Below are 26979 nucleotides of genomic sequence, written 5' to 3'. Positions count from 1 at the left end.
AACTCCTCAGTCAGCTGGTCCACCCTGGAGGCCAGTTTAGACTCCTCGACCCTCTTCCCAGAGGGGGCGCCCACAGCCTCTGCAGCCCGACACAGCCCCATTAGGCTGTGCTGGAGGCAGTCGCTGGTCTGGGGTCAACTGGTCCGGTACCGGGACATGACCCAGCAGGTGTTTAACCTCAGCCAGTCCGGCAACCCGTACTGCCCGGGGCATGAAGCTGCAGTCCATGCACGGAAACCTCCGAACGCCCCTCCCTCAAGTGTTCGAGGCCAAGGCATGGAGGACACCTATCATGACCATCCTCTGGCTGCAGAGAGGCCATACAGGCCGTTTAGGAGTGGTCACCAAGCATGGCGACAGTCAGCGCCTGTAGAGTGGAAAGAACAACAGATGCTGGGAGAGGGAGCGAGAGCACTGCCTTCGCCAGCAAAGGTCAGCTTGCTGCGCCGATACAGATTGTCACCACCGAGCAGACACAGCTCGATGTGGCTGTTACTGACGGCAAGTAGTATACACCTGTGATGGGAGAGGGAGCGAGCACACTGCCTTCACCAACAGGTGTCGCACAGCCGAATACAGTTAGGATTAGTGGTTCTTCACACTAACTATGAGGGCAACAGCATCCGCCTATGCTGGGAGCTGGAGCGAGAGCACTGCGTTTACCGGCAAGGTCAGCTTGCTGCGCCAAATACAGCCTGTCGCCACCGAGCAGACGCAGCTCGAGATGTGGCTGTTACTGACGGTAAGTAGCATACACCTGTGACGGGAGAGGGAGCGAGCGCACTGCCTTCACCAACAGGTGTCGCACAGACAAATACAGTTAGCCTTAGTGGGCTCTTCACACTTCTGCTAACTGGAGGGCAACAGCACCCGCCTATGCTGGGAGTGGGAGCGAGAGCACTGCCTTCACCGGCAAAAGGTCGGCTTGCTGCGCCGAATACAAACCATCCCTGCCTAGCAACACAGCTCAGGATGTGGCTGTTACTAGAGGTAGTAGTATACACCTGCGATGGGAAAGGGAGTGAACACACCGCCTTCACAAACAGGTATCTAATACAGTTAGCCTTAGTGGAACACGTCTGCTAACTACAGGGGACTAGAATGAAGAGTACAGCCAACGGTGTATCATCATCATCATCAACACAGTAAAACCCAAAGCAGAAGCGGTACTCACTGTACAGTTGCTTCCAGATAACTGTAGTACAGATGTCAGGAGAGGGAGCGAATACACTGGCTTCACCGACATATGTATAATGTACCGATTACACATACGCAAGGTCAAGCAAGCAGTGCTGACACTAGCGCCTGGAACTAAGGACCACAGTTGTCAGGGAGAGAGAGCGCACACACTGTCTTCACCGACACAGGAGAGTAAAAAAGAGAGACAGTACACATCGTACAGTTACCCATAGATACAGCAGAAGTACAAAGTTGGAAGAGGGAGCGAGTACACTGGCTTCACAAACATACAACCACAACGAGAGGTGGGCCGGGTACAACCAGCTGTGTACCGATTACACAGACTCTAGGTCAAGCTTCTACGATATAGCAGAAATACAGATGTCAGGAGCGAGTACGCTGGCTTCACTGACATTTGAGGCTACAACTGGAGGTGGGTACAAACAGTGGTGTAGCGATTACGCAGAAGCTAGGTCAAGCAAGCAATGTTGACCGCCAGCGCAACAACCAAAATGTCGAAGAGAGAGCGCACACGCTGTCTGCCCCGACACATGACAGTAAAAAAGAGAGAGGCAGTACACGTTGTACTGTTACTCACAGATACAGCATAGGTACGGATGTCGGGAGAGGGAGCGAGTACACTGGCTTCACCAACATACAACTACAACGAAAGGTGGGTACAACCAATTGTGTAGCGATTACACAAACTCTGTGTCAAGCCTCTGCCGGTATAGCAGAAGTACAGATGTCGGGAGAGGGAGCGAATACGCTGGCTTCACCGACATATAAAGTACAACCGAAGGCGGGTACAACCGGCGGTGTAGCGATTAAAGCAGTGCTGACCACTAGCTAGAGATGCCAATGTCGGGAGAGAGCGCACACGCTGTCTTCATAACATGGAAAAGTACAGATAAAAGAACGGTACGTTGTACAATTACTCACATATACAGCATAAGTACAGATGTCGGGAGAGGGAGCGAGTACGCTGGCTTCACCGACATATAAAGTACAACCGAAGGTGGGTACAACCGGCGGTGTAGCGATTAAAGCAATGCTGGCCGCTAGCTAGAGACGGCAATGTCACTGTCTTCATAACATGCGAAAAGTACATAAAAAACGGTACAAGTTGTACCATTACTCACATATATAGCATAAGTACAGATGTCGGGAGAGGGAGAAAGTACACTTTCTTCACCGACATAAGATTACAACTGTAGGTGGGTACAACCGGCGGGTGTAGCGATTACACAGACGCTTGGTCAAGCAGGCAACGCTGACCACTAACGCCCTTAACAAGAGACGCAAATGTCGAGAGAGCGCACACGCTGTCTTCATAACGTGGGAAAGTACAGATAAAAAGCGGTACAAGTTGTACAATTACTCACAGATATAGCATAAGTACAGATGTGGGGAGCTTAGGAAGCGAGTACACTTTCTTCACCAACATATGACCGCAACAAAGCGGGTACGATCAGCTGTGTACCGATTATACAGACGCTAGGTCGAGCAGGCAATGCTAACCGCTAGCGCCCGTAACTAACACACAGAAATGTCGGGAGAGAGCGAGCACAACGCCTTCACCGACTTAATATTACAGAGAAGCTACATATTCTCAAAGGAGGCGAAAGACGCCTGGTATACTCAGCCAGTTGTAGCGTTGGCTGATCCAACTTCTGTTTCGGGGTGTTCGCGGCGAACCGCGACGAACTTCCCGTCTCCGCTCGTCGCAGCCCTTGGAGGGCGAGCAGCTCGCAGCTCCGACAGATTGTCACAAGGCTACCAGCGACGGAGCGGCAATGGACGCTTTTAGTTCAGCTAGAATTTCGCTGACATGCGTCTACCTGCGAAAGCGAGAAGAAAAAAGGAACAGATCCTCTGATGTCACCGGAAGATATAGGCTAGCCGGCGTCATCAGGGGTCATGGGTGACTTTGTTGGTATAAACACTCGACCTGCGCATGCGCGAGATGGAGATGTTCCAGTGCTAAAGCACCGCCTCTGGCGGTCAGTAAGGATGAAATAGAACTCAAATGGCACAGATGATGCCAAGCTGAGCCAAAAGAGAGAACGCCTAGACATCTCTTTACTAAAACCTCTGTAATTTCACTCTGCTTTATTTCAGCAGCATCAGACTTTGCACAGCTCATGTCCACATGTTGTTACATGACCTCCATGTGTTTTTAAGCTCCTACTGCATATTTTAAAGGTGATATTTGCTTTAAAATGCAATATTTATTTAGGCGATAGAAAAAAGTCCTTTGTTTATGCTGTGTTCCATGTACATTTACTCTGACACAGTGGCATCTACAGTGAAACGTACACCTCTGGTGGAATCTCACAAGTGTTATCTGTAGTTTGATACCAAGATAATCCACATAGAGCTTGTAACTGCAGAGATTTACTCTATTTAGTTTGGGCATGTCATTTTCGACACACGCCATGTTGACTTCTGTGTCATTGCTACGTCACAATGCGCAATTTTTTACTAGGGTTAGAGTTAGCATAAAAGAAGTGCCCTCTAAAAGTTTCACAAGTGAATTCTGCTGCTCAAAAAATTGCCTGATAGTTTTGCTTGACACGAGCGATTTAGCAATTACTATTTTGATCATCCATTAATCCGTTTGAAGCTTTTTTCCACGATTAAAACAAGATTTCTGATTGTTTTAGCTTCTTAAATGTGAATATTTTATTTGTTTCTTTGCTCCAACATTTTCGGAACATTTTATGGACCAAACGACTCATCGAGGAAATAATCGTCAGATTAATCGATTACGAAAATAATCTTTAGTTGCAGCTCTACTTTGAACCCATGACCACCCAAAATGTAAGGAGTTAATCCGCGACACGGATATTGTTTTTCAAAAGAATGGAGTGGTACGGACGGACGAATGAAAAACAATACCCTCAAAGTGTTAAAAAGCTCAGGTATTTACTGTTTTCCTGAAAAATGGACCATAAAAACTCCCTCCAGTAATGTCAGCGCTCATAATTGTCATCCATCATGGTTCGCAAACCCGCTTTGTTGTTTCGCTGCTTTGTGCTCGTCAGTGTTTCCGCACGTTGTGTTTAACTTTTATTGCATCTGGAGTCTTGTCATGAAAAATATAAAACAGATTCCAAGTGTCATTTAATGACCACTTGAAAGCTGGTCTTCATTGACATTCGTCCAGTGAAAGCCGAGAAGAGAAAGACATCTTAAAGCTCGGTTTACAGCTGACTCGATGTGTTTTAAGTGAACCGTGACCTGCGTGAATAAGAAGCCACTCAACCGTTTTATACTCTTAACTGATTTCAGCTGACGCTTTCACGCTCCCCGGGAAGTTTTCCCCTTTGAACAAAGATAATCGTGTTTTACATGCGGCGTCCACCCCCCTTACAGGAAAACAAAAGCTAGGAATCCCCGAGGCGTAACACAGATGCCCAACGCACTTTCTCCCACATTATAGCTACTTTACGTAATATCTACACCAGCACGTGATGGGAGCAGATGGGATAGAACCTAGTCTTGTCCACATATTCCAGACACTTCTGTTGTTAATGGCTCCCCTTTTACCCTCTGATGTTTGACTAAAATCAGCCGCTTGTGAAACAATTTGCAGGTGGAGCAGTTGGATAAATTGGAGCAGTACACGACTCCAGCAGCAGAGGGCGTCGGCCCCGATGACGGAGAACTTGGCGAGCTGTCCGAGAAGTTCTACCAGGCTGCTGTACAGGTAATGTGTGATATATTATGGGAATTATGAGAGAAAAAAGGGTTGAAATTATAAGATAAATTTGAATTTATGAGATAAAAGAAGTTTAAATTATGAGTTAAAAAGTCATAATTATGGGATTAAAAAAGTCATAATTATGGGATTAAAAATGTCATGAATATGAGATAGAAGTTGTAATTATGAGATAAAAGTTGTAATTATGAGATAAAAAGGCATAATTATGAGATTAAAAAAAGTTGTAATTATGAGATAAAAAGTTGTAATTATGAGATAAAAAGTCGGAATTATGAGATTAAAACGATAAAAAGTCGTAATTATGAGATAAAAAAAGTTGAATTTGTGAGATAAAAAGTGGGAATTATGAGATAAAAAGTCAAAATTATGTGATAAAAAGTCGGAATTATGAGATAAAAAGTCGACCTAAATTTCGACCTTTTTATTTCATAATATCGACAAATTATGAAATAAAATGGTTGAAATTATGACATTTAAAAATCGAAATTATGAGACAAAAAAAATCGAAATTATGAGATTATGACTTTTTTATCTCATTATTTAATAATTCTTTTCTGGCGGAAACAGGCTTCCATTTTTATGGCACGAGGAAGAAATGATGAGGTTTTTGTGGTGACACAGATCCAGATTCAGGGATTTTCTTATTTAAATCTGACGTGATGATGAAAACCACTGTTATATCTGTCACTTTAAAGTAGCTCAGCAAAACCTGGCACCATGTGTTGCAAAGAACTCCAATTTGGAAAAAAAAGTTGATTAAAAGCTGCTTTGTCATTCAGCTGATCAAAGCTTTGCGTTCATAATCTCATCTGGTTTTAATCTAGCTAAGAGCATTCCTATGGAATCTTGAAATGTGTCAAATTTTACGAGAACGAGGCAACGTTCGCCTCGTTCCTTGTTGCCAGAACTGGTGATAGATTGTGACAACAATAACAACACGCGTGAAACATTGTGTCTGTAAATCAGGTTTTTAGCTCTCTGTGTTTGTGTGTGTTTGTGTGTGTGTGTGTGTGTGTGTAGTTGCTAGGCATGTTGGACATGTCTGTACCAGTTGTGGCAAAGTTCCGGCGTCTGCTGGACAGTCTGCCCAGGGAGACTCTGCCCGATGTGGTCGCTGCCATGATCCGCACCTCCAACAAGGAGAAACTGCAGGTGAGAGGTGGCTGTTAGCTCCGTGTTAGCCCCAGAACTCACAGATGCTCCATTTGTATTTTGATTCACGTACACATAAATTGCAACGCACACAAGCAAGTGTTTAAAAAGGGTCGACGACTTTTACCAACTTCATAATTTAATGACTGAACAATTTGACTTTGTAACCTCGGCAACCCCTCTTTAAAAAAACAACAACCATAATCTGTGTTAAAAGTAAAATGAAGTTGACTTTTTAAATATGAATAAATGTTTGTAACATTTAACTATAACAGTGAAAACACAAAAAAGCATCCCCAGAAAGTTTTCGTAGTGAATTTTACTGCTCAAAAACTACTGGTGTATACTCACAAACGCTCCCTCAGTCGGGTCTGATAGTTTTGCTTGGCAGAGTCTGATTTCATATGAAGGACGTAGCAAACGATTCATGTTGCATGAAGCAGAATAATAAATTAAAATAATATATATATGTATATATTTTTTTAATTACCAGAAGTTACGTACTGCAGCTTTAAAAGAAATGTTCCCAAATTCCCAAATCTAAGCATTTAATCCACACATTTCACTGAGATATCACGTTCCAAACAACGAGACGGACGGATAAACAAACAAAAAACATCGCTAAAAATCGGAAATCACTCAACGTTACGGACTGCAGCTTTAAGACAGTTGGGAAGGTAGCGCTTAACGACTCTAAAAGCAAACCGTACATGTGTGTGAAATAAGGTTATATGTTAAAAATATTACAATAATATATCGGGAATGATGCGTTTGTGTACCACAACCTTTTTTTATGTAGCTACCACTCGGTGGAGCTAAAGTTAGTTAGTTAGTTTATTATCAATTAATTAATTAATTAATAAAATAATAAATAAATAAATAAATAATTCATTAATTCATTAATTCATTAATTCATTAAATAAATAAATAAATAAGTGATATTTTTGTTTCTAAGGTGTTGGACGCAGTGAGCTTGGAGGAGCGCTTTAAGACGGCCCTGTCCATGTTGACCAAACAGATCGAAGGACTCCATCTGCTGCAGAGAACCAGGAAGAAGAGTCCTGACAATGAGAAGAGGGTGAGCCCACTATTGTTTTTCTAACTGCATATATTGTGTATATATATATATACATAAATATATATATATATATACACACATGCAGTATATGTCTCTTAAACCCCTCTGTTTCCCATCCCCATCAGTTGCTTCCTGTGCGTAAAAGTGGAGGAGGAGCGTTCCCCGGCCGCCAGTTCAACCTGGACGGGGACGACGACGACGACGGAGATGACATCACAGCCCTGGAGAAGAAAGTCCATGGCGTGAACATGCCTGAGGCTGCACTCAGAGTTTGCCTGAAGGAGCTCAAGAGGTGAACTTCATCATTGAAGGATAAAACATGTCATATGAAGTCATTTTATATCCACTTTATTTATTCTCCTGCACGCAGTGGATAATTTATCAGAATATTACCTCGGCAAAAGAAACATCTGTTACATGGTCCTTCATCATGTTATCACAAAAAATATATATATTCATAGTCATAGTTCACCGAATTTCAAAATAAAAGCACTTGGTTACAGAACGATATATCTTTATATATATATATATATATATATATCTTCCTCTTGAGTTGAGGCCATGATTACGATCAACTTTTTTGTTCGTCTTGGTCGATAACGTCTTCCCACCATGTTTTGGGAAATTTGGTGGAACTTTAGGGGGCGCTGCAATAGAGCCCTTGAGCAACGCACAGGTCCGGGAACTATGCCAATATGCAATGTTTAAGGAGTTTTTATGTAACTTTACCCCCTCAAAAATGACCGCAAAAGCCACGGATAGAATAATAATCTGAAGGATAAACAATAGGTTCCTCGCATGAATACGTTCCTGTTTATTTTGGGATGTCCCCTCTAATGATGTCGCTGTTAAACTTATCTTCGAATGTATAATTCAGACTTAAGAAGATGCCTCAGTCCATGCCTGAGTACGCCCTGACCAGGAACTACCTGGATCTGATGGTGGAGCTGCCGTGGAGTAAAAGCACCAAAGGTAAATAAGGCCAAACATTTCACAAACCTCATATTCTGGATTATATCGCTTTACTATATGTACATATATCTATCTATATATATATATATATATATATACAGTGCATCCTGTAGTTGCACTGCAGCCAAAACACTGCAAAATAAACCATTAAATACAGCTTTTAGGTGAAACAATTACTAGAATTATTGATTATTAATCCATTTCTAAATGAATCGTCAACTATTTTGATCATCGTTTTATCGGTTTTTAGTTTTTATTTTCATGATTAAAACAAGATTTCCTATCGTTTTCAGCTTCTCAAATGTGAATATCTTCCAGTTTCTTTGCTCCCTAAAACAAAGAAATAATTTTTAACTGAATCATTTGAGAACATCAATATCAATATTTTTCTACATTTTCTGACATTTTATGGACCCAACGATTACTCGATTATTTGAGGAAAATATGCCACGAATCTGGCTAGCTCTAGCTCTTATGTTCCAATCCAATCCAATCCAACTTTATTCATAAAGCACTTTAAAAACAACAACAGCTGAAACAAAGTGCTCAACATCAGCGATAAACAAATTAAAACATGCAAAACTAATAAAACATGCAAATGTATGTTGAGAAAAGTGAGTTTTCCACTACATCCGCTACATCCTCCCCATTCCTTTGCTTCCATGACAAAGCGTTAAACTTTGCGTTGAGCTAACGTCGAGCTAATCAATCACGTGAACTAGCTTTCTCCTCTGTTTCAGTCCTACGCTGATCGTCTTACGCTGTCAGGACGGGGAAAATGAAGTGCAGCGCGCGGATGCTAATGTATACAGTGTGTGTCACCTTCGCCATCTGGAGGCCGCTGACGCTACATCCTCCCCAGTCCTTTGCTTCCACGACAAAGCGTTTTAATTTTGTGTTGAGCTAACGTCGAGCTAATCAATCACGTGAACTAGCTTTCTCTTCTGTTTCAGTCCTACGCTGATCGTCTTACGCTGTCAGGACGGGGAAAATGAATTGCAGCGCGCGGATGCTAATGTAAATAGTGTGTGTGACCTTCACCATCTGGACACTGCTAACGCTACATCCTCCCCAGTCCTTTGCTTCCATGACAAAGAGTTGAGTTTTGCGTTAAGCTAACATCAAGCCAATCAATCACCAGCCACGAATCTGCACGTGTTAACGTGAACTAGCTAGTGTATGTGACCTTCACCATCTGGACGCCGCTAATGCGACATCCTCCCCAGTCCTTTGCTTCCATGACAAAGCGTTTAACTTTGCGTTGAGCTAACGTCGAGCTAATCAATCACGTGAACTAGCTTTCTCCTCTGTTTCAGTCCTATGCTGATCGTCTTACGCCGTCAGGACGGGGAAAATGAAGTACAGTGCGCGGATGCTAATGTAAATAGTGTATGTAACCTTCACCATGTGGACTCCGCTAACGCTACATCCTCCCCATTCCTTTGCTTCCATGACAAAGCGTTTAACTTTGTGTTGAGCTAACGTCGAGCTAATCAATCACGTGAACTAGCTTTCTCTTCTGTTTCAGTCCAACGCTGATCGTCTTACGCTGTCAGGACGGGGGAAAATGAACATCTAGGCACGTGTGTTGTAAGGGTGTCGGGAGTTTTTCTAGTAAAATTTCACTATGGAGAGTACATGGCGAGTGAGCGGAGCGACTGAGCATAAAAATGGGGCATTCTGAGGCTTTTTGAAGGACCATTATGATGAAGTAAGGCCAAGTAACTCAAAACATTACAGAACTCTGTATTACAGAAAACATCTACTTTAGGAAGCAGCTGGGGAACACATGAACAAGAAATGACGTGCAGGGGATCCGAGTAGATCTTAGTGTAAACAACTCTTAACAGCGCACTTTTCATTGTTTTCACTCCGTGGTCTCAATCTTTTTGTAGAAGAGCTTTAGTTTAGTTGTAATTTAGGGAATAACCGATTAATCAGATGATCTGATTTCTTTAATTAACTGTGAGCAGCACCGATGTGAGGCGTCTGTTGCTAGGCAACCGTGACAGCAGCACGCGCACAGAGGACCGGAGCCGGGGCGGCCGAGATCCTGCGTAGATCCCGCCACGACAAGTTTGCTGGCCTTATTATTCCCTGTGTTTTATTTTCATCTTTATCTTTAGTGTTGATGTGTGTGTGTGTGTGACAGACATGTGGATTGGATATTTAAGGAAATACGGAACAAACCGCGTCCCGTATTGGTTCAATATGGGACGCAACATTTAATTGCCAAATAAAGGACGATTCCGTATTTTACGGGACGGGTGGCAACCCTAGTTTGCCCTGTCAATAAATCTGAAGTTTATTACACAAAGTGTCCTTTAACAGACTGTGGGGGGGTGGATATGTCTCTTTATTAGCTGCAGCTGCTGGTTTCCAAAGCCCCCAAAAACAGGCAGGAGTCATTTTCTTCTGCCCACTTCTTCTGTTCCTCTTTATTTTCTCTTTATAAGTTACAGCGACTTCTCATGTCTGTCTTTATTTTGGAACCGTCTTCCTCAGACTGCCTGGACATCCGAGCCGCCCGAACGCTGCTTGACAACGACCACTACGCCATGGAGAAGCTGAAGAGACGCGTGCTGGAGTACCTGGCCGTCAGACAGCTCAAGACTTCGCTCAAGGTGATCCATGAACCTATCGATTATTTCCACGACGAATCGAGTAATGGTTCGGTCCATAAAATGTCAGAAAATGTTGATGTTTGTCAAACGATGTTGTCCAATGTCTTGTTTTTGTCCTTCAAAGAAACAAAAAAAAATATTCAGATTTAAGAAGGTGGAACAACGAGGACAAGATGATTATTCAGTGAGGCTCACGTTTATCGTTTACTCGTTGACTCTCTAGGGTCCCATCCTGTGCTTCGTGGGTCCCCCTGGAGTCGGGAAGACCAGCGTGGGACGATCCATCGCCAGGACGCTCGGCAGAGAGTTTCACCGCATCGCTCTGGGAGGCATCTGCGACCAGTCTGACATCCGGGGCCACAGGTGAGCTCGGAAGATAAGAAATAAGATAAGATGTGTGTGCTTTTTCCAGCTCCTAAAATGTGAATATTTCTTGGTTCTTTGCTTCTGCCCAAACTAAACAATCTGGAATCCTAATTTTGAGGTTTGGGGAAACACTGATCAAAGCATTTTTTGACATTTTTAGAGCTGCAACTAACAATTCTGTGCTCGATGAATCGATGAATTAAAAAAAAAAAAAACATTGATCAGTGTTTGCTGAACCTGGAAATGATGATGTTCTCTTTCTTTGTTACGTGGAGCAAAGAAACAAAGAAAATATTCACATTTAAGAAGCTAAAACGATCAGAAATGTTATTTTAATCATGAACAAATACTTCAAACCGATTAATTGATTATCGAAATAATTGACGATTAATTTAGTGATCGATTAATAATCGACTAATCGAGTAATTGTTTCAGCTCTAATCACAATAAATAAGAAGAATTCAGCTGTGACTAAGTGCTTTTGCCATTTTAAGTTCTTTGCAATTTATGTTAAAATAGTGTATTAAAAATGTTTTTAATTATTTTTTTTATGCACAAACTCTTTCCTCTCTCGCGACAAACACGCTGATTCGCCGACTTCCTGTGACAGCGCGAGGGAAATTATCGTAATAACCACACACCGGCGTTGACGTACAACTTCTCAGCTTTCAGAAACTGTTGGAATTTTCCCGATAGCATAAACCGTCACGTAATTACGTGGTAAAGCGTTCGTCTGAGATACGCTCGGTGTTAAAGGGCAGGACCCAGAAGTGTTTTGTCCGTGCATAAGTCCAAATCCACCGGTCTCCTGCGAAATTACCGAAATAACCACACGTCGGCTTTGACATGCAACTTCTCAGCTATAGACGCTGTTGGAATTTTTCCGATAGCACAAACCGTTGTGTGCAATACGCTCGGTGTCAAAGGGCAGGACCCAGAACTTCACAAAGAGTTCTGGGTCCTTTCTGTGCTCCTAAATCCAACCCACGTCTTATGTCCATGAGGCGATAACAGGAAGACAGGGAGGAGGAGGAGGAGGAGGAGGAGGAGGAGGAGGAGGAGGAGGAGACGGAGACGCTTAGCTAAGAGTTCACCAGAAGATGACATCCAGTGACAGCAGCTTTCATGAAGGATTAGATCTGGCTCTGAGGTCTTCTACATTTCCTGTAGAGATCTTTGCTCTTGAAGAGGAAGAAGACTTGAAGGCCGGAAACGTCTTTTTAGAATTGAACGACAAGTGCTAACGGCGCCAAAGTGTGTGTGTGACGCATTCTTTCATCGACTCCTACGCCAAACAACAACATAATAAAACACTGGAGTTCAGCAGTCACTCAGTTTGAGTGCGAGTACCAAACGAAATACAGTCGGGCTGAAATGATCGCTCGATTATTGGTCCATTACTGTGTGAGTTTTTTTGATTTTTCAGCTTCTTAAATGTGAATATGTTCTGGTTTCTTTGCTCCGTGTAACAAAGAAATCATTAAAGAAAAGTTTTTTCGGACAAACCAATAGGGATGTGAATCTTTGGGGTGGCTCACGATTCTCGATTCAAACTATTCTCGATTCAAAAATTGAAACAATGCATAGTGTGTTAAGGCAAATGATGGCGTCAAAACAAGATAATGTGATCACACATGCGTAAATAAAAGCTTAGACTAGCTGCCTTTTTCTCCCAGAAGTTACAAAAATAAACTGTACACAAATAACACAAACTGGTGTTTTTTCAAAATACAAACTTGAAAAAAAAAAAATTTTTTTTTTTTTTTTTTCCAAAAAACGATTTTTGAAGTTTATGAATCAATTCAGAATCGTGGATGATTAGAATCGTGATTCCTATGTGAATCGATTTTTTCCCCCCACCCCTACAAACCAAGACATTTGAGAACCTGGGAAACACTGATCAACTGATTTTTCTGACATTTTATGGACCAATCGATTACTCGATGAATTGAGGATATAATTGACGGATTAATTGGTGATGATGAAATGAAATGAATCATTAATTGTGGGCCCTAACCCACAGGAAGTGGAAGTGCCACACATTTAAAGGGGCTTTCAATTGGGTTAAGACTTGGTTTAAGGGTTAGGGTTAGAATTAGAGCTGAAAAAATTACTCGATTACTAAACTAAAGTAGTCGTTTTGATAACCCATGAATCGGTTTGAAGCTTTTTTTTAAGCTTCCTAAATGTGAACATTTCTGTTGTTTCTTTGCTCCATAAAACAATGAAATCATTAAAAGAACTGAATCAAGACCTTTGAGAGCATCACCTTTTCCAGGTTTTTCCGATATATTCTGGACCAAACGATGACTAGGGATGGGGCCGATCCGATCCGATCCAGTATCGGTATCGGGTTCCGATACAGACGTAATCGACGGATCGCAAATTTGAATTGCATTCTACAGAAATTTGAATTGCATTCTACAGAAATTTGAATTGCATTCTACAGTTGCATCGGAAATTCCGATGCAACTGTAGAAATGTCCGATCCCATATGTCTGTGTTTTAATGTCCGCTGAAATGTCTCCACAAGTGATTCCCCGACTGCTCTGATAGCCGGCTGCAAAACGTGGAATGGAATTTCCTGAACTGAGGCGTAATGATGATCGAAAAGATTAATGGATTATGAAAATAATCGGTAGTCGGAGCTCTAGTTAGTATTAGGTTGAGGTGAGGTGAAGGGTTTAGGGATTGAGTTGTGATGCTTAAGGTTAAGAGATGAGGCTTTGTTTAGGCTGTCCACACTAATTGAATCCAGTGTCCTGAGTAGAACATAGCTGCAGGAACCTGTGTGTGTGGAACCATGAGGCGTGCAGAGCGGGCTTCATCTCAGATTTCCTTTTTTTTTTTTTTTTTTTTTTTAAAGGCAGAATAGGCAGAGCTCTCAGTGGGATGAGAAACATGTGTCTGACATACCAACAGCAGGGGTGCCAGAGATAAAGATGAAAGATTTCACAGTTGGTCTTTGCACTTTTTCTCAAGCCGGTGGTAGAAAAATAAACCTTCAAACCACTGTGGTCACTTTTGCAGTTGCTTGAACCTCTTTCTAAAGAACTTGACACTTGCTTGTATTGAGTCATTTGTAAGTGGCAAGCGTTTCACACGTCGCCGGCGCAACAAAGGACGATGTTCTCAGCTACTGGAAACTGTCGAGACGAAAGTTCAAACCATCGTCCTCCTCTTCTGTCTCTCAGATGTTTTTCTATATGATTTTTTTTCTCACACAATAGAAACGTCAACACCTGCTTCAGTCTCTCACATGGGCTACCCTTGACCTTTAGTCAAACGAGACAGAGACGCCAGACTGTGCCAGACACTTGTTCTGGAAGTGTTGTTGACCGAGACTCGTCTTAGAGTCATCTTTCAGCTTAAGTGTTGTGGGCAAGACACTTAACCCCCGCGTCATCCGAGACCGAGGAGAGTGCGAGTGAGTCGCTGAAAAGGGCAAAAAGTGGTAGTGGGGAGAGCAGGACTAGTGGCCAACAAACGTACACGATATGGACAAAAATTGTCCGAACGAAGCCAAACTTTAGATCACTTAAAAAGACTTAAGAATCCTAAAAACGTGGGTTAATCTCCAACAATTAGCAGGGAAAATGTCTAAAATCTCAATATTTAACACGGGAGTCTGGTGTATTTAGCGACAGCACTGCTAGCATCACAAACCCTGCTGCTGTATTCAAAAGTCTGTGCTCTGCACTCTTAGAAATAAGGGTACCAAAAGTGTTCTTCTTCAAGGGCTGAGGTTCTACCTGGAACCAGCTTCTGAAAAACCCTTTCTTCGGGAAAGGGTTTTTCAAGGGTTCTTGGTAACACTAATGGTTCCAGTAAGAACCATTTTGATCCAGAGAACCCTTTAAAACCCCTTTCTGGAATAAAAGGTTTTAAAGGGGTTCTTGGTAACACTAAAGGTACCAGATGGAACCTTTATAAAAGGAACCAAAAAGGGTTCTCCTATGAGGACAAGCCGATGAACCTTATATGGTTCTACTAAGCACTTTTATTGAGTGTGGTCATGGAGGACGAACTGAACAAATGGGTTTAATGAACTGATTCTAATGATTCAGTTGTACTGAAAAACAACTGCTTTACAAGTCACTAGTGACTAGTTTTTGGAGTGGGAAAACCAACCTGAACTGAGGTGAGGCGAGCTGGGACCATAGGTGGAAAAGGTATTGACGGTATTGCTTTAAAGGCTTAGTTTAAGGCTAAAAAAGACCCGAACACTTTTTTATTTTAAATTAGTGCTGGGCACTAGGTTAACGCACGTTAACGCATGACGCGTTTCCATGACGACTGACTGGAAAAAGACGAGCGTGACGTCATGTTTAGTCCAGGCACCGTTTACCAGTTAGCTCCGTTAGCTGCATCAGCTCCTTTAGCGCTGTTAGCACGCCTACAGTGGAACTTAAGGGGTCTGTTTATTAAAGGAAAAGAGCAGCGCTACAAATAAGCGGCGTACCTGCTTAAGTATGTATGTATGTGTTTTTAAAGTTTAGCGTTACTTTAGAGAGTCATTTTAACAATCACGCGCGTCTTTTTTCCGGTCAGGCGTCATGAAAACGTGCGCTAACGTTGACGCCGTTAACCGCCGCTATCTCGTTAACGCGGCCAGCACTATTTTAAAGCCGTTAAACATTTATACAAACAAACATCTGGGTAGTATATTCAATGTATGCCAATAAACCCCTCCTGAACTAAGTTTTACACACTGGACCCTTTAATGTTAAGGGTGTACTCTACCTTTTGTGAGGCCTCAGTTTGTTTGATAACCTTTAAACTCTTGATCTATAATCTGCAGGCGTACATATGTAGGGAGCATGCCGGGCCGCATCATCAACGGACTGAAGACGGTGGGCGTGAATAATCCCGTTTTCCTCCTGGATGAGGTGGACAAACTGGGCAAGAGCCTCCAAGGAGACCCTGCTGCTGCTCTGCTGGAGGTAAAATAAAGAGTCTCTTCACTTTCCAACTTCATTAAATACCGTACTCGCTCACCGTGGATGTTATCCACCCCCTCGAAGGTCCTGGATCCCGAGCAGAACCACAGCTTCACGGACCATTACCTCAACGTGTCCTTTGACCTCTCTCAAGTGCTCTTCATCGCCACCGCAAACACCAAGGCCACCATTCCCCCGGCGCTGCTCGACAGGATGGAGGTGCTGGAGGTACCAGGTGAGCTCAGGGGTCTTCATAATCTGCTCAAAAATGTGCACTACCGTTCAAAAGTTTGGGTTCACTTTTTTTTTTGAAGGCAAAGCACTTTTTTCAATGAATATAACATTAAATGAATCAGAAATACACTCTATACATTGTTAATGTGGTAAACGACTATTCTAGCTGCAAACGTCTGGTTTTTAATGGAATATGTACATAGGTGTATAGAGGCCCATTTCCAGTGTTCTTATGGTACATTGTGTTTGCTAATGGCGTTAGAAGGCACATATTCACTTATTGCGCATATAAATGGTTTTATTTCCTTGTATTTACACAAGTAGGGCCCTATGATTTACGCGTTAACGGAATCGCGGACGGAATTGCGGAATTGGCCAAAAAAAAACGGAATCTAATGTTAAACGCGGAATATCGCGGAAATTGACACAATGTGACTGAAATGCTGTCATCGTGAGGAGAAGGAAAGTTTGTCTGGAGAAATGTTCCGGGGAACGCTCATTCGTGGCACCACCCGTGCATCTCCTCACAAACGCGCACCCGGACAGGGTTTCCCCCAGTACGTGTTGCTTGTTTATTTACTTTATATACACTTTTTTTTTTAAATACACCACAGATTTTTCTAAACCGCGGAACAAGTGCGATGTGCCCGCATCTAACCGGCGAGCGTAGCCTTGTCCAGGTGCCGATTGAAGTTAACCAAAGACATCGGCTCATCTGATGCATCCGTTTTTCCCTTAATTGCAGAGTTGTAGGGGTAAAACTGCGTGTAGAGAAACGATGCAGTCAGGAACCTGTGTTCGTTGGTGTGTCTTTGTCGTCCAATCACCATTGGATTGGTTGCACAGACTTTCCACTTCAGTCACTGACGTTTGTGTGGAGATAGAGACTTGATCATAATTAAAAATGAAGCAGCTTCTTCTTGCGACACTTGTTTAATAAATCAGAGATAACACGGTACAGAATGTGAACTTTTGACCTTTTAAACCCTTATAAAAAGCGTCAGTCGATCCTATTTTATGACCTCGTGTTACTTTCTCTCTTCTTGTATTTTCCGTAGTGTTGTTATTCATTCTTTTTTTTTTTTTAACCATAGCACATTAAATATTATTTAATTTACACTGTCCATTGTTTTCAGGCTACACCCAGGAGGAGAAGCTGGAGATTTCTCACCGTCATTTAATCCCCAACCAGCTGGAGCAGCATGGATTAACACCTCAGCAGCTGCATCTACCACAGGAGAGCACACAGGAAATCATCAGCAGGTCCAATCATTGATTGATTTATTTTGATTCTGAAACACCTGACATAATACAGTATATATATGTATGTTTATATGTGTATATGTATATATATATGTATGTTAATGTATATATATATTATATATGTGTATATATGTATTTATAATATATGTACATACATATATACACATATATACATATATATTATGTATATGTGTGTATATATATATATATATATATATGTGTATATATGTATCTATATATGTATATATACATGTGTATATACACATATGTATATATAAAACATACTGAAGTAAAAGGAAAATTACAAAAAACTTGCATATATAATATATATGTACATATATATTTATGTATGTGTATATATATATATATATATATATATATATATATATGTATATACACATACATACAAACACACATATATATACACATGTGCGTGCGTATATATATGCATATATGCATTATGAATCTGAAACCCCTGAAGTAATACAGTATATATGTGTGTGTATATATATATATATATATATAAAAATTACTAAAACTTATATGCATATATAATATATATGCGCATATATAATGTATATGTGCATATATATTATATATATATATATATACACCCATATGTATGTATATATATGTATATATGTGTGTATAAAACATACGGAAGTAAAAGGAAAATTACCAAAATGAATTTTATATATGTGCATATATGTATATATTATATAATATATATATGTATACGCATGCGCATGTGTGTAAATATGTGTACATATAAATATATATATGTATGTATATATATGTATATATATATACACGTATATATATGTATGTATATATACACGTGTATATATATGTATATATATATACACGTATATATATGTATATCATCAAATTACAAAGAACTTTAAAAATTACTTTAAATAGTACAGAAAGTACAGAAGTACACAGAAAAACCTACTCAATGACAGTAATTCATTGGTTCCCCCCTGTGGCAGCAGGTTAGCTGTTAGCTGTTAGCTGTTGTGACGTGTGTAGCATGTGTAGTCTTTGTTTAATCTGCTCATGAATAGTAATAACTAATGTGTGAGGCAGTGTTGTTTTGTCCTGGCAGAGCTCAGTGAACTCTCAAGTGTGTCAGAGAATCAAGAGAAATGATTTAACTCCATCCAGATAATCAATCAGGGGAAGTGTGCGTGTGTTTGTTTGTTTTATTGGCTCAGCGTTTGACTGCATATGTGGCAACGATGCATGAGAAAGAGAAACAAAGTCGAACACAGAATGTCGTGGAATTAATGTTTTATGAAGTGGCTGCTGACAGTTTTGTCACTCGTTGGCCGCAGTAACAGCGGGAGACGTGGACGTCGCCAGATTCTCACACTGATGTTTTTGCTCTGACGTTCAAGATGTTTGGCTTCGGGAAGGATTGTGAATATTTTATCGCTTTTATTGCACCACCAAAGTTTGTCTGTGCTCTTCTCTTTACTGGACTTTGCACACGTGTGGTAATAAAAGAAGACAGAGCGGCACAGCAGGGATTCAGGCTGAACAGAAGTGAAACAAGAGCTCGTAAATTACTGCAGATAAATCTCTCACGCTTTCCTTTCTCCCTGTTCAAGGGGGGATCCCACGTAAAAATGTGTGCAACAGTGACATTCAGTGTTTGAAAAGGGTACTACAAGTCAAATCAGTTAGTGGATGAGTGGTTGTGAAACTTTTTACGACCAGAGAAAATACTATTTTTATGCATGAACCTTATTTTGACCATCATGATAGTCAGGCTGCCAAAAATGCACCAAAATCTGTTGTTATTGTTGTTGTTTTTTTACGAGGTTCCATGAACGCATCTCGTTAATTCAACACACTGTCAGCCCTGCGCCACCAGAAGGTACTAATATTTTAATCTACCTCAAATATTACCGTTGAATTAGCATTGTTGTGTTGCGTTGTGTTGTCGTCAGGTACACTCGCGAGGCAGGCGTGCGCTCCTTGGAGAGGAAGATCGGCGCCGTCTGCCGAGCGGTGGCAGTGAAGGTCGCTGAAGGTCAAAGACTCGCTAAGACGGAGGCTTCGATCCGCGAGGGAGCAGCAGTCGAGCAAGATGGTGAGACTACGTCTTCTCTCTGACATAGAAAGTTTAAGTTTAGTTTAGTTTGATTTTTGGTCAAATTCTGGACGACATGCTATAGTATGAGTTTTTGGTCAAATTTTGGACACAATTTTTTGTTTTACTTTTTTAGGTCAAATTTTGGACGACATGCTATAGTATGACCTTTTGGTCAAATTTTGGACAAATTTTTTTTTTACTTTTTAGGTCAAATTTTGGACACACTTTTTGTTGGACTTTTTTTGGTCAAATTTTGGATGACATGCTATAGTATGACTTTTTGGTCAAATTTTGGACACAATTTTTGTTGGACTTTTTTTTGGTCCCATTTTAGACGACATGCTATAGTATGACTATTTGGTCAAATTTTGGATACAATATTTTGGTCAAATTTTGGATGACATGCTATAGTATGATTTTGGTCAAATTTTGGACACAATTTTTTGGTCAAATTTCGGACGACATGCTATAGTATGACTTTTTAGTCAAATTTTGGACAGCTTTTTTTTTTTTACTTTTTGGGTCAAATTGTTGACGACATGCATATGACTTTTTGGTCAAGTTTTGGACACAATATTCTTTTTCTTTTTTAGGTCAAATTTTGGACGACATGCTATAATATGACTTTTTGGTCAAAGTTTTAACAATTTTTATTTTTTTACTTTTTTTGGTGAAATTTTGGATGACACGCTATAGTGTGACTTTCTGGTCAAATTTTGCACACACTTTTTTAAAAACTTGTTTTAGGTCAAATTTTGGACGACATGCTTTGGTATGACTTTCTGGTCAAATTTTGGACAACAGTTTTTTGGGAATTTTTTTTGTCAAATTTTGGACGACATACTATATTATGACTTTGTGGTCATATTTTGGACAGTTTTTTTTTTTACTTTTTCTATCAAATTTTGGACAACATGCTATAGTATGACTTTTTGGTAAAATTTTGCACTCAATTTTTGTAGGACTTTTTTGGCCAATTTTTTGGACGACATGCTATAGTTTGACTTTTTGGTAAAATTTTGGACACCATTTTTATGGTCCAATTAAGGACAACATTTTTAAAAACTTTATTTGTAAAAATTTTGGACGGCATGCTATCGTATGACTTTTTGGTCAAATTTTGGACACAAGTTTTTTTGTTTTTTTTTAAAGTTTTGATGTCAACCAAGGTGGGAGAGCCCTGACAAAAGGAAGAAAGTCACAGCATTTGTGTAAATTCTCCGTCACCTCTGATAATGAAGGTCCTAAAAAAAGCTCACAGTCATGACATGAGTTGCAGTTACAGCAGTTTGACACCAGGTGGTGCTGATGAGTTTATAAGGAAAGAAAGCAGACGTGAGCTCACGCTGTGTTAAATATTCAGCTCAGCAGTTTATTGGTTGTTGATTTAAACGTAAACAGACTTTTGTTAAACCTGTGTTTCATTTAGTGGCGAAGTGATTTTATTTAGAAAGAGACAATGACGCCACCTGCTGGATCAATCGTGTGTTTGTCATGAGCTGCTGTTTCATGTCATCAACGTTTGACTGCAGATCTGTTCATTTCTTTCTCTCTGTTCATTTCAAGAATCAAGTGATTTATGGATAATGAAAATTGTGTATATGTGTGTGTGTGTAGATAAGGCGGTTCCCCCAGAGTTGCCCATCGTGATCGACCACGTGGCCCTGAAAGACATCCTGGGACCACCGCTGTTTGACATGGAGGTGAGATGACTGTTTTTCAGCAGCAGCAGCAGAAACAGCAGCAGCAGAAACAGCAGCAGTCACTCACCGTGTTATCACACAGTCTAACGTCAAACAGGATAACTGGACTGTAGCTCGACTTCCTGCAGGAGTTTTCTCTTCCTCTTTCCTGTCTTTTGTTTTCCATCTGCTCACACATCGCTCACACATCACTCGCTCTCCCTCATGCATTTTCATCTCACGTCTCTGTCTGTCCACTCCCGCATTTTCAACCTCATGTTACACATTCAGCCTTAAAAGTGTGTGTGTGTGTGTGTGTGTGTGTGTGTGTGTGTGTGCAGGTGTCTGAGCGCTTCACTCTGCCCGGTGTGGCTCTGGGTCTGGCCTGGACTCCTCTCGGGGGGGAGATCATGTTCGTGGAGGCCAGCAGGATGGAGGGAGAGGGTCAGCTGACTCTGACCGGTCAGCTGGGAGACGTCATGAAGGAATCCGCTCATCTGGCCATCAGCTGGCTGCGGGCTAACGCTAAAACCTACCAGCTCACCAACAGTCAGTTAACACACACACGCACACACACACACACACACACACACACACACACATTACAGTTGTACTGTACATCAGGTGTGGGACTATAGAAGTGATAGGTCATGATTTTCCACTTCTCGGTCATGAAAAAGTCAAAAATATGCATCATTATATTTTTTATTGTTTAGATTTTTTGTTCCAATTTGTCAAAAACATCATACTATACTATGTTGTACAAAATTTTCAAAACATTTTGGGAAAAAAATGTTGGTCCAAAATTTGACAAGACCTCATACGATACTATGCGTCCAAAATTTGACAAAACGTCATACTATACTATGCCGTCCATAATTTGACAAAAACGACATACTATACTATGTCGTCCAGAATCTGACCATTTTTTTTGAAAAACGTTTTTTTGGTCCAAAACTTGACAAAAACGTCACACTATACTATGTAGTACGTCCTACTATACTATGGCGTCCATAATGTGACCATTTTTTGAAAAAAAAGAATTGGTCCAAAATTTGACAAAAACGACATGTCGTCCAGAATCTGACCATCTTTTTGAAAAACTTTTTTTGGTCCAAAACTTGACAAAAACGACATGCTATACTATGTAGTACGTCCTACTATACTATGGCGTCCATAATGTGACCATTTTTTGAAAAAAAAAATTGGTCCAAAATTTTACAAAAACGACGTTTTTGTCAAGTTTTGGACCAAAAAAACGTTTTTCAAAAAAATGGTCAGATTCTGGACGACATAGTATAAGTATGTCGTTTTTGTCAAATTTTGGACCAATTCTTTTTTTTCAAAAAATGGTCACATTATGGACGACATAGTATAGTAGGACGTACTACATAGTATAGTATGACGTTTTTGTCAAGTTTTGGACCAAAAAAACGTTTTTCAAAAAAATGGTCAGATTCTGGACGACATAGTATAGTATGTCGTTTTTGTCAAGTTTTGGACCAAAAAAACGTTTTTCAAAAAAATGGTCAGATTCTGGACGACATAGTATAGTATGTCGTTTTTGTCAAATTTTGGACCAAGTTTTTTTTTTCAAAAAATGGTCACATTATGGACGACATAGTATAGTAGGACGTACTACATAGTATAGTGTGACGTTTTTGTCAAGTTTTGGACCAAAAAAACGTTTTTCAAAAAAATGGTCAGATTCTGGACGACATAGTATAGTATGTCGTTTTTGTCAAATTTTGGACCAATTTTTTTTTTCAAAAAATGGTCACATTATGGACGCCATAGTATAGTAGGACGTACTACATAGTATAGTATGACGTTTTTGTCAAGTTTTGGACCAGAAAAACGTTTTTCAAAAAAATGGTCAGATTCTGGACGACATAGTATAGTAGGACGTACTACATAGTATAGTATGTCGTTTTTGTCAAATTTTGGACCAATTTATTTTTTCAAAAAATGGTCACATTATGGACGACATAGTATAGTAGGACGTACTACATAGTATAGTATGACGTTTTTGTCAAGTTTTGGACCAAAAAAACGTTTTTCAAAAAAATGGTCAGATTCTGGACGACATAGTATAGTATGTCGTTTTTGTCAAATTTTGGACCAATTTTTTTTTTCAAAAAATGGTCACATTATGGACGCCATAGTATAGTAGGACGTACTACATAGTGTAGTATGACGTTTTTGTCAAGTTTTGGACCAAAAAAACGTTTTTCAAAAAAATGGTCAGATTCTGGACGACATAGTATAGTAGGACGTACTACATAGTATAGTATGTCGTTTTTGTCAAATTTTGGACCTTTTTTTTTTTTCAAAAAATGGTCACATTATGGACGCCATAGTACAGTAGGACGTACTACATAGTATAGTATGACGTTTTTGTCAAGTTTTGGACCAAAAAAAGTTTTTCAAAAAAATGGTCAGATTCTGGACGACATAGTATAAGTATGTCGTTTTTGTCAAATTTTGGACCAATTCTTTTTTTTCAAAAAATGGTCACATGGACGACATAGTATAGTAGGACGTACTACATAGTATAGTATGACGTTTTTGTCAAGTTTTGGACCAAAAAAACGTTTTTCAAAAAAATGGTCAGATTCTGGACGACATAGTATAGTAGGACGTACTACATAGTATAGTATGTCGTTTTTGTCAAATTTTGGACCAATTTTTTTTTTCAAAAAATGGTCACATTATGGATGCCATAGTATAGTAGGACGTACTACATAGTATAGTATGACGTTTTTGTCAAGTTTTGGACCAAAAAAAGTTTTTCAAAAAAATGGTCAGATTCTGGACGACATAGTATAGTATGTCGTTTTGTCAAATTTTGGACCAAATTTTTTTTCTCCAAAAATGGTCACATTTTGGAGACATAGTATAGTATGACGTACTACATAGTATAGTATGACGTTTTTCTCAAGTTTTGGACCAGAAAAACGTTTTTCAAAAAATGGTCACATTATGGACGCCATAGTATAGTAGGACGTACTACATAGTATAGTATGACGTTTTTGTCAAGTTTTGGACCAAAAAGACGTTTTTCAAAAAAATGGTCAGATTCTGGACGACATAGTATAGTATGTCGTTTTTGTCAAATTTTGGACCAATTCTTTTTTTCAAAAAATGGTCACATTATGGACGACATAGTATAGTAGGACGTACTACATAGTATAGTATGACGTTTTTGTCAAGTTTTGGACCAAAAAAACGTTTTTCAAAAAAATGGTCAGATTCTGGACGACATAGTATAGTATGTCGTTTTTGTCAAATTTTGGACCAATTTTTTTTTTCAAAAAATGGTCACATTATGGACGCCATAGTATAGTAGGACATACTACATAGTATAGTATGATGTTTTTGTCAAGTTTTGGACCAAAAAAACGTTTTTCAAAAAAATGGTCAGATTCTGGACGACATAGTATAGTATGTCGTTTTTGTCAAATTTTGGACCAAAAAAACGTTTTTCCAAAAAATGGTCAGATTCTGGACGACATAGTATAGTATGTCGTTTTTGTCAAATTTTGGACCAATTTTTTTTTTCAAAAAATGGTCACATTATGCACGACATAGTATAGTATGACGTACTACATAGTATAGTATGACGTTTTTGTCAAGTTTTTGGACCAAAAAAACGTTTTTCAAAAAAATGGTCAGATTCTGGACGACATAGTATAGTATGTCGTTTTTGTCAAATTTTGGACCAATTTTTTTTTTCAAAAAATGGTCACATTTTGGAGACATAGTATAGTATGACGTACTACATAGTATAGTATGACGTTTTTGTCAAGTTTTGAACCAGAACAACGTTTCTCAAAAAAAGTTGTCAGATTTTGGACGACATAGTATAGTATGTCGTTTTTGTCAAATTTTGGACCAATTCTTTTTTTTCAAAAAATGGTCACATTATGGACGCCATAGTATAGTAGGACATACTACATAGTATAGTATGATGTTTTTGTCAAGTTTTGGACCAAAAAAACGTTTTTCAAAAAAATGGTCAGATTCTGGACGACATAGTATAGTATGTCGTTTTTGTCAAATTTTGGACCAATTTTTTTTTTCAAAAAATGGTCACATTATGGACGCCATAGTATAGTAGGACATACTACATAGTATAGTATGATGTTTTTGTCAAGTTTTGGACCAAAAAAACGTTTTTCAAAAAAATGGTCAGATTCTGGACGACATAGTATAGTATGTCGTTTTTGTCAAATTTTGGACCAATTTTTTTTTTCAAAAAATGGTCACATTATGCACGACATAGTATAGTAGGACGTACTACATAGTATAGTATGACGTTTTTGTCAAGTTTTGGACCAAAAAAACGTTTTTCAAAAAAATGGTCAGATTCTGGACGACATAGTATAGTATGTCGTTTTTGTCAAATTTTGGACCAATTTTTTTTTTCAAAAAATGGTCACATTATGGACGCCATAGTATAGTAGGACATACTACATAGTATAGTATGACGTTTTTGTCAAGTTTTGGACCAAAAAAACGTTTTTCAAAAAAATGGTCAGATTCTGGACGACATAGTATAGTATGTCGTTTTTGTCAAATTTTGGACCAATTCTTTTTTTCAAAAAATGATCACATTATGGACGACATAGTATAGTAGGACGTACTACATAGTATAGTATGACGTTTTTGTCAAGTTTTGGACCAAAAAAACGTTTTTCAAAAAAATGGTCAGATTCTGGACGACATAGTATAGTATGTCGTTTTTGTCAAATTTTGGACCAATTTTTTTTTTCAAAAAATGGTCACATTTTGGAGACATAGTATAGTATGACGTACTACATAGTATAGTATGACGTTTTTGTCAAGTTTTGAACCAGAACAACGTTTCTCAAAAAAAGTTGTCAGATTTTGGACGACATAGTATAGTATGTCGTTTTTGTCAAATTTTGGACCAATTCTTTTTTTCAAAAAATGGTCACATTTTGGACGACATAGTATAGTAGGACGTACTACATAGTATAGTATGACGTTTTTGTCAAGTTTTGGACCAAAAAAACGTTTTTCAAAAAAATGGTCAGATTCTGGATGACATAGTATAGTATGTCGTTTTTGTCAAATTTTGGACCAATTTTTTTTTCAAAAAATGGTCACATTATGGACGCCATAGTATAGTAGGACATACTACATAGTATAGTATGATGTTTTTGTCAAGTTTTGGACCAAAAAAACGTTTTTCAAAAAAATGGTCAGATTCTGGACGACATAGTATAGTATGTCGTTTTTGTCAAATTTTGGACCAATTTTTTTTTTCAAAAAATGGTCACATTATGCACGACATAGTATAGTAGGACGTACTACATAGTATAGTATGACGTTTTTGTCAAGTTTTGGACCAAAAAAACGTTTTTCAAAAAAATGGTCAGATTCTGGACGACATAGTATAGTATGTCGTTTTTGTCAAATTTTGGACCAATTTTTTTTTTCAAAAAATGGTCACATTATGGACGCCATAGTATAGTAGGACATACTACATAGTATAGTATGTTTTTGTCAAGTTTTGGACCAAAAAAACGTTTTTCAAAAAAAGTTGTCAGATTTTGGACGACATAGTATAGTATGTCGTTTTTGTCAAATTTTGGACCAATTTTTTTTTCAAAAAATGGTCACATTATGCACGAC

General features: G+C 39.4%; 1 protein-coding gene across 1 annotated transcript in view; it reads left to right on the top strand.

The window, feature by feature from the left end:
• lonp2 (lon peptidase 2, peroxisomal) overlaps window positions 1–26979 on the top strand; it is a 59686-nt gene that overhangs the window by 7288 nt on the left and 25419 nt on the right. The window contains exons 3-15 of the mRNA XM_083893605.1: window positions 4778–4891; window positions 5927–6058; window positions 7014–7136; window positions 7262–7428; window positions 8014–8108; window positions 10614–10732; window positions 10956–11095; window positions 15900–16041; window positions 16123–16273; window positions 17409–17535; window positions 19491–19633; window positions 21254–21339; window positions 21660–21867. Coding sequence (XP_083749731.1) covers window positions 4778–4891; window positions 5927–6058; window positions 7014–7136; window positions 7262–7428; window positions 8014–8108; window positions 10614–10732; window positions 10956–11095; window positions 15900–16041; window positions 16123–16273; window positions 17409–17535; window positions 19491–19633; window positions 21254–21339; window positions 21660–21867 — 1747 coding nt within the window. The remainder of the gene's footprint in view (window positions 1–4777; window positions 4892–5926; window positions 6059–7013; window positions 7137–7261; window positions 7429–8013; window positions 8109–10613; window positions 10733–10955; window positions 11096–15899; window positions 16042–16122; window positions 16274–17408; window positions 17536–19490; window positions 19634–21253; window positions 21340–21659; window positions 21868–26979) is intronic.

The sequence above is a fragment of the Microchirus variegatus genome, assembly GCF_963457635.1.
Source record: "Microchirus variegatus genome assembly, chromosome: 8".
Classification (NCBI taxonomy): domain Eukaryota; kingdom Metazoa; phylum Chordata; class Actinopteri; order Pleuronectiformes; family Soleidae; genus Microchirus; species Microchirus variegatus.
Note: the sequence above shows the minus strand (reverse complement) of the source record. Positions and strands in the feature narration are given on the sequence as shown.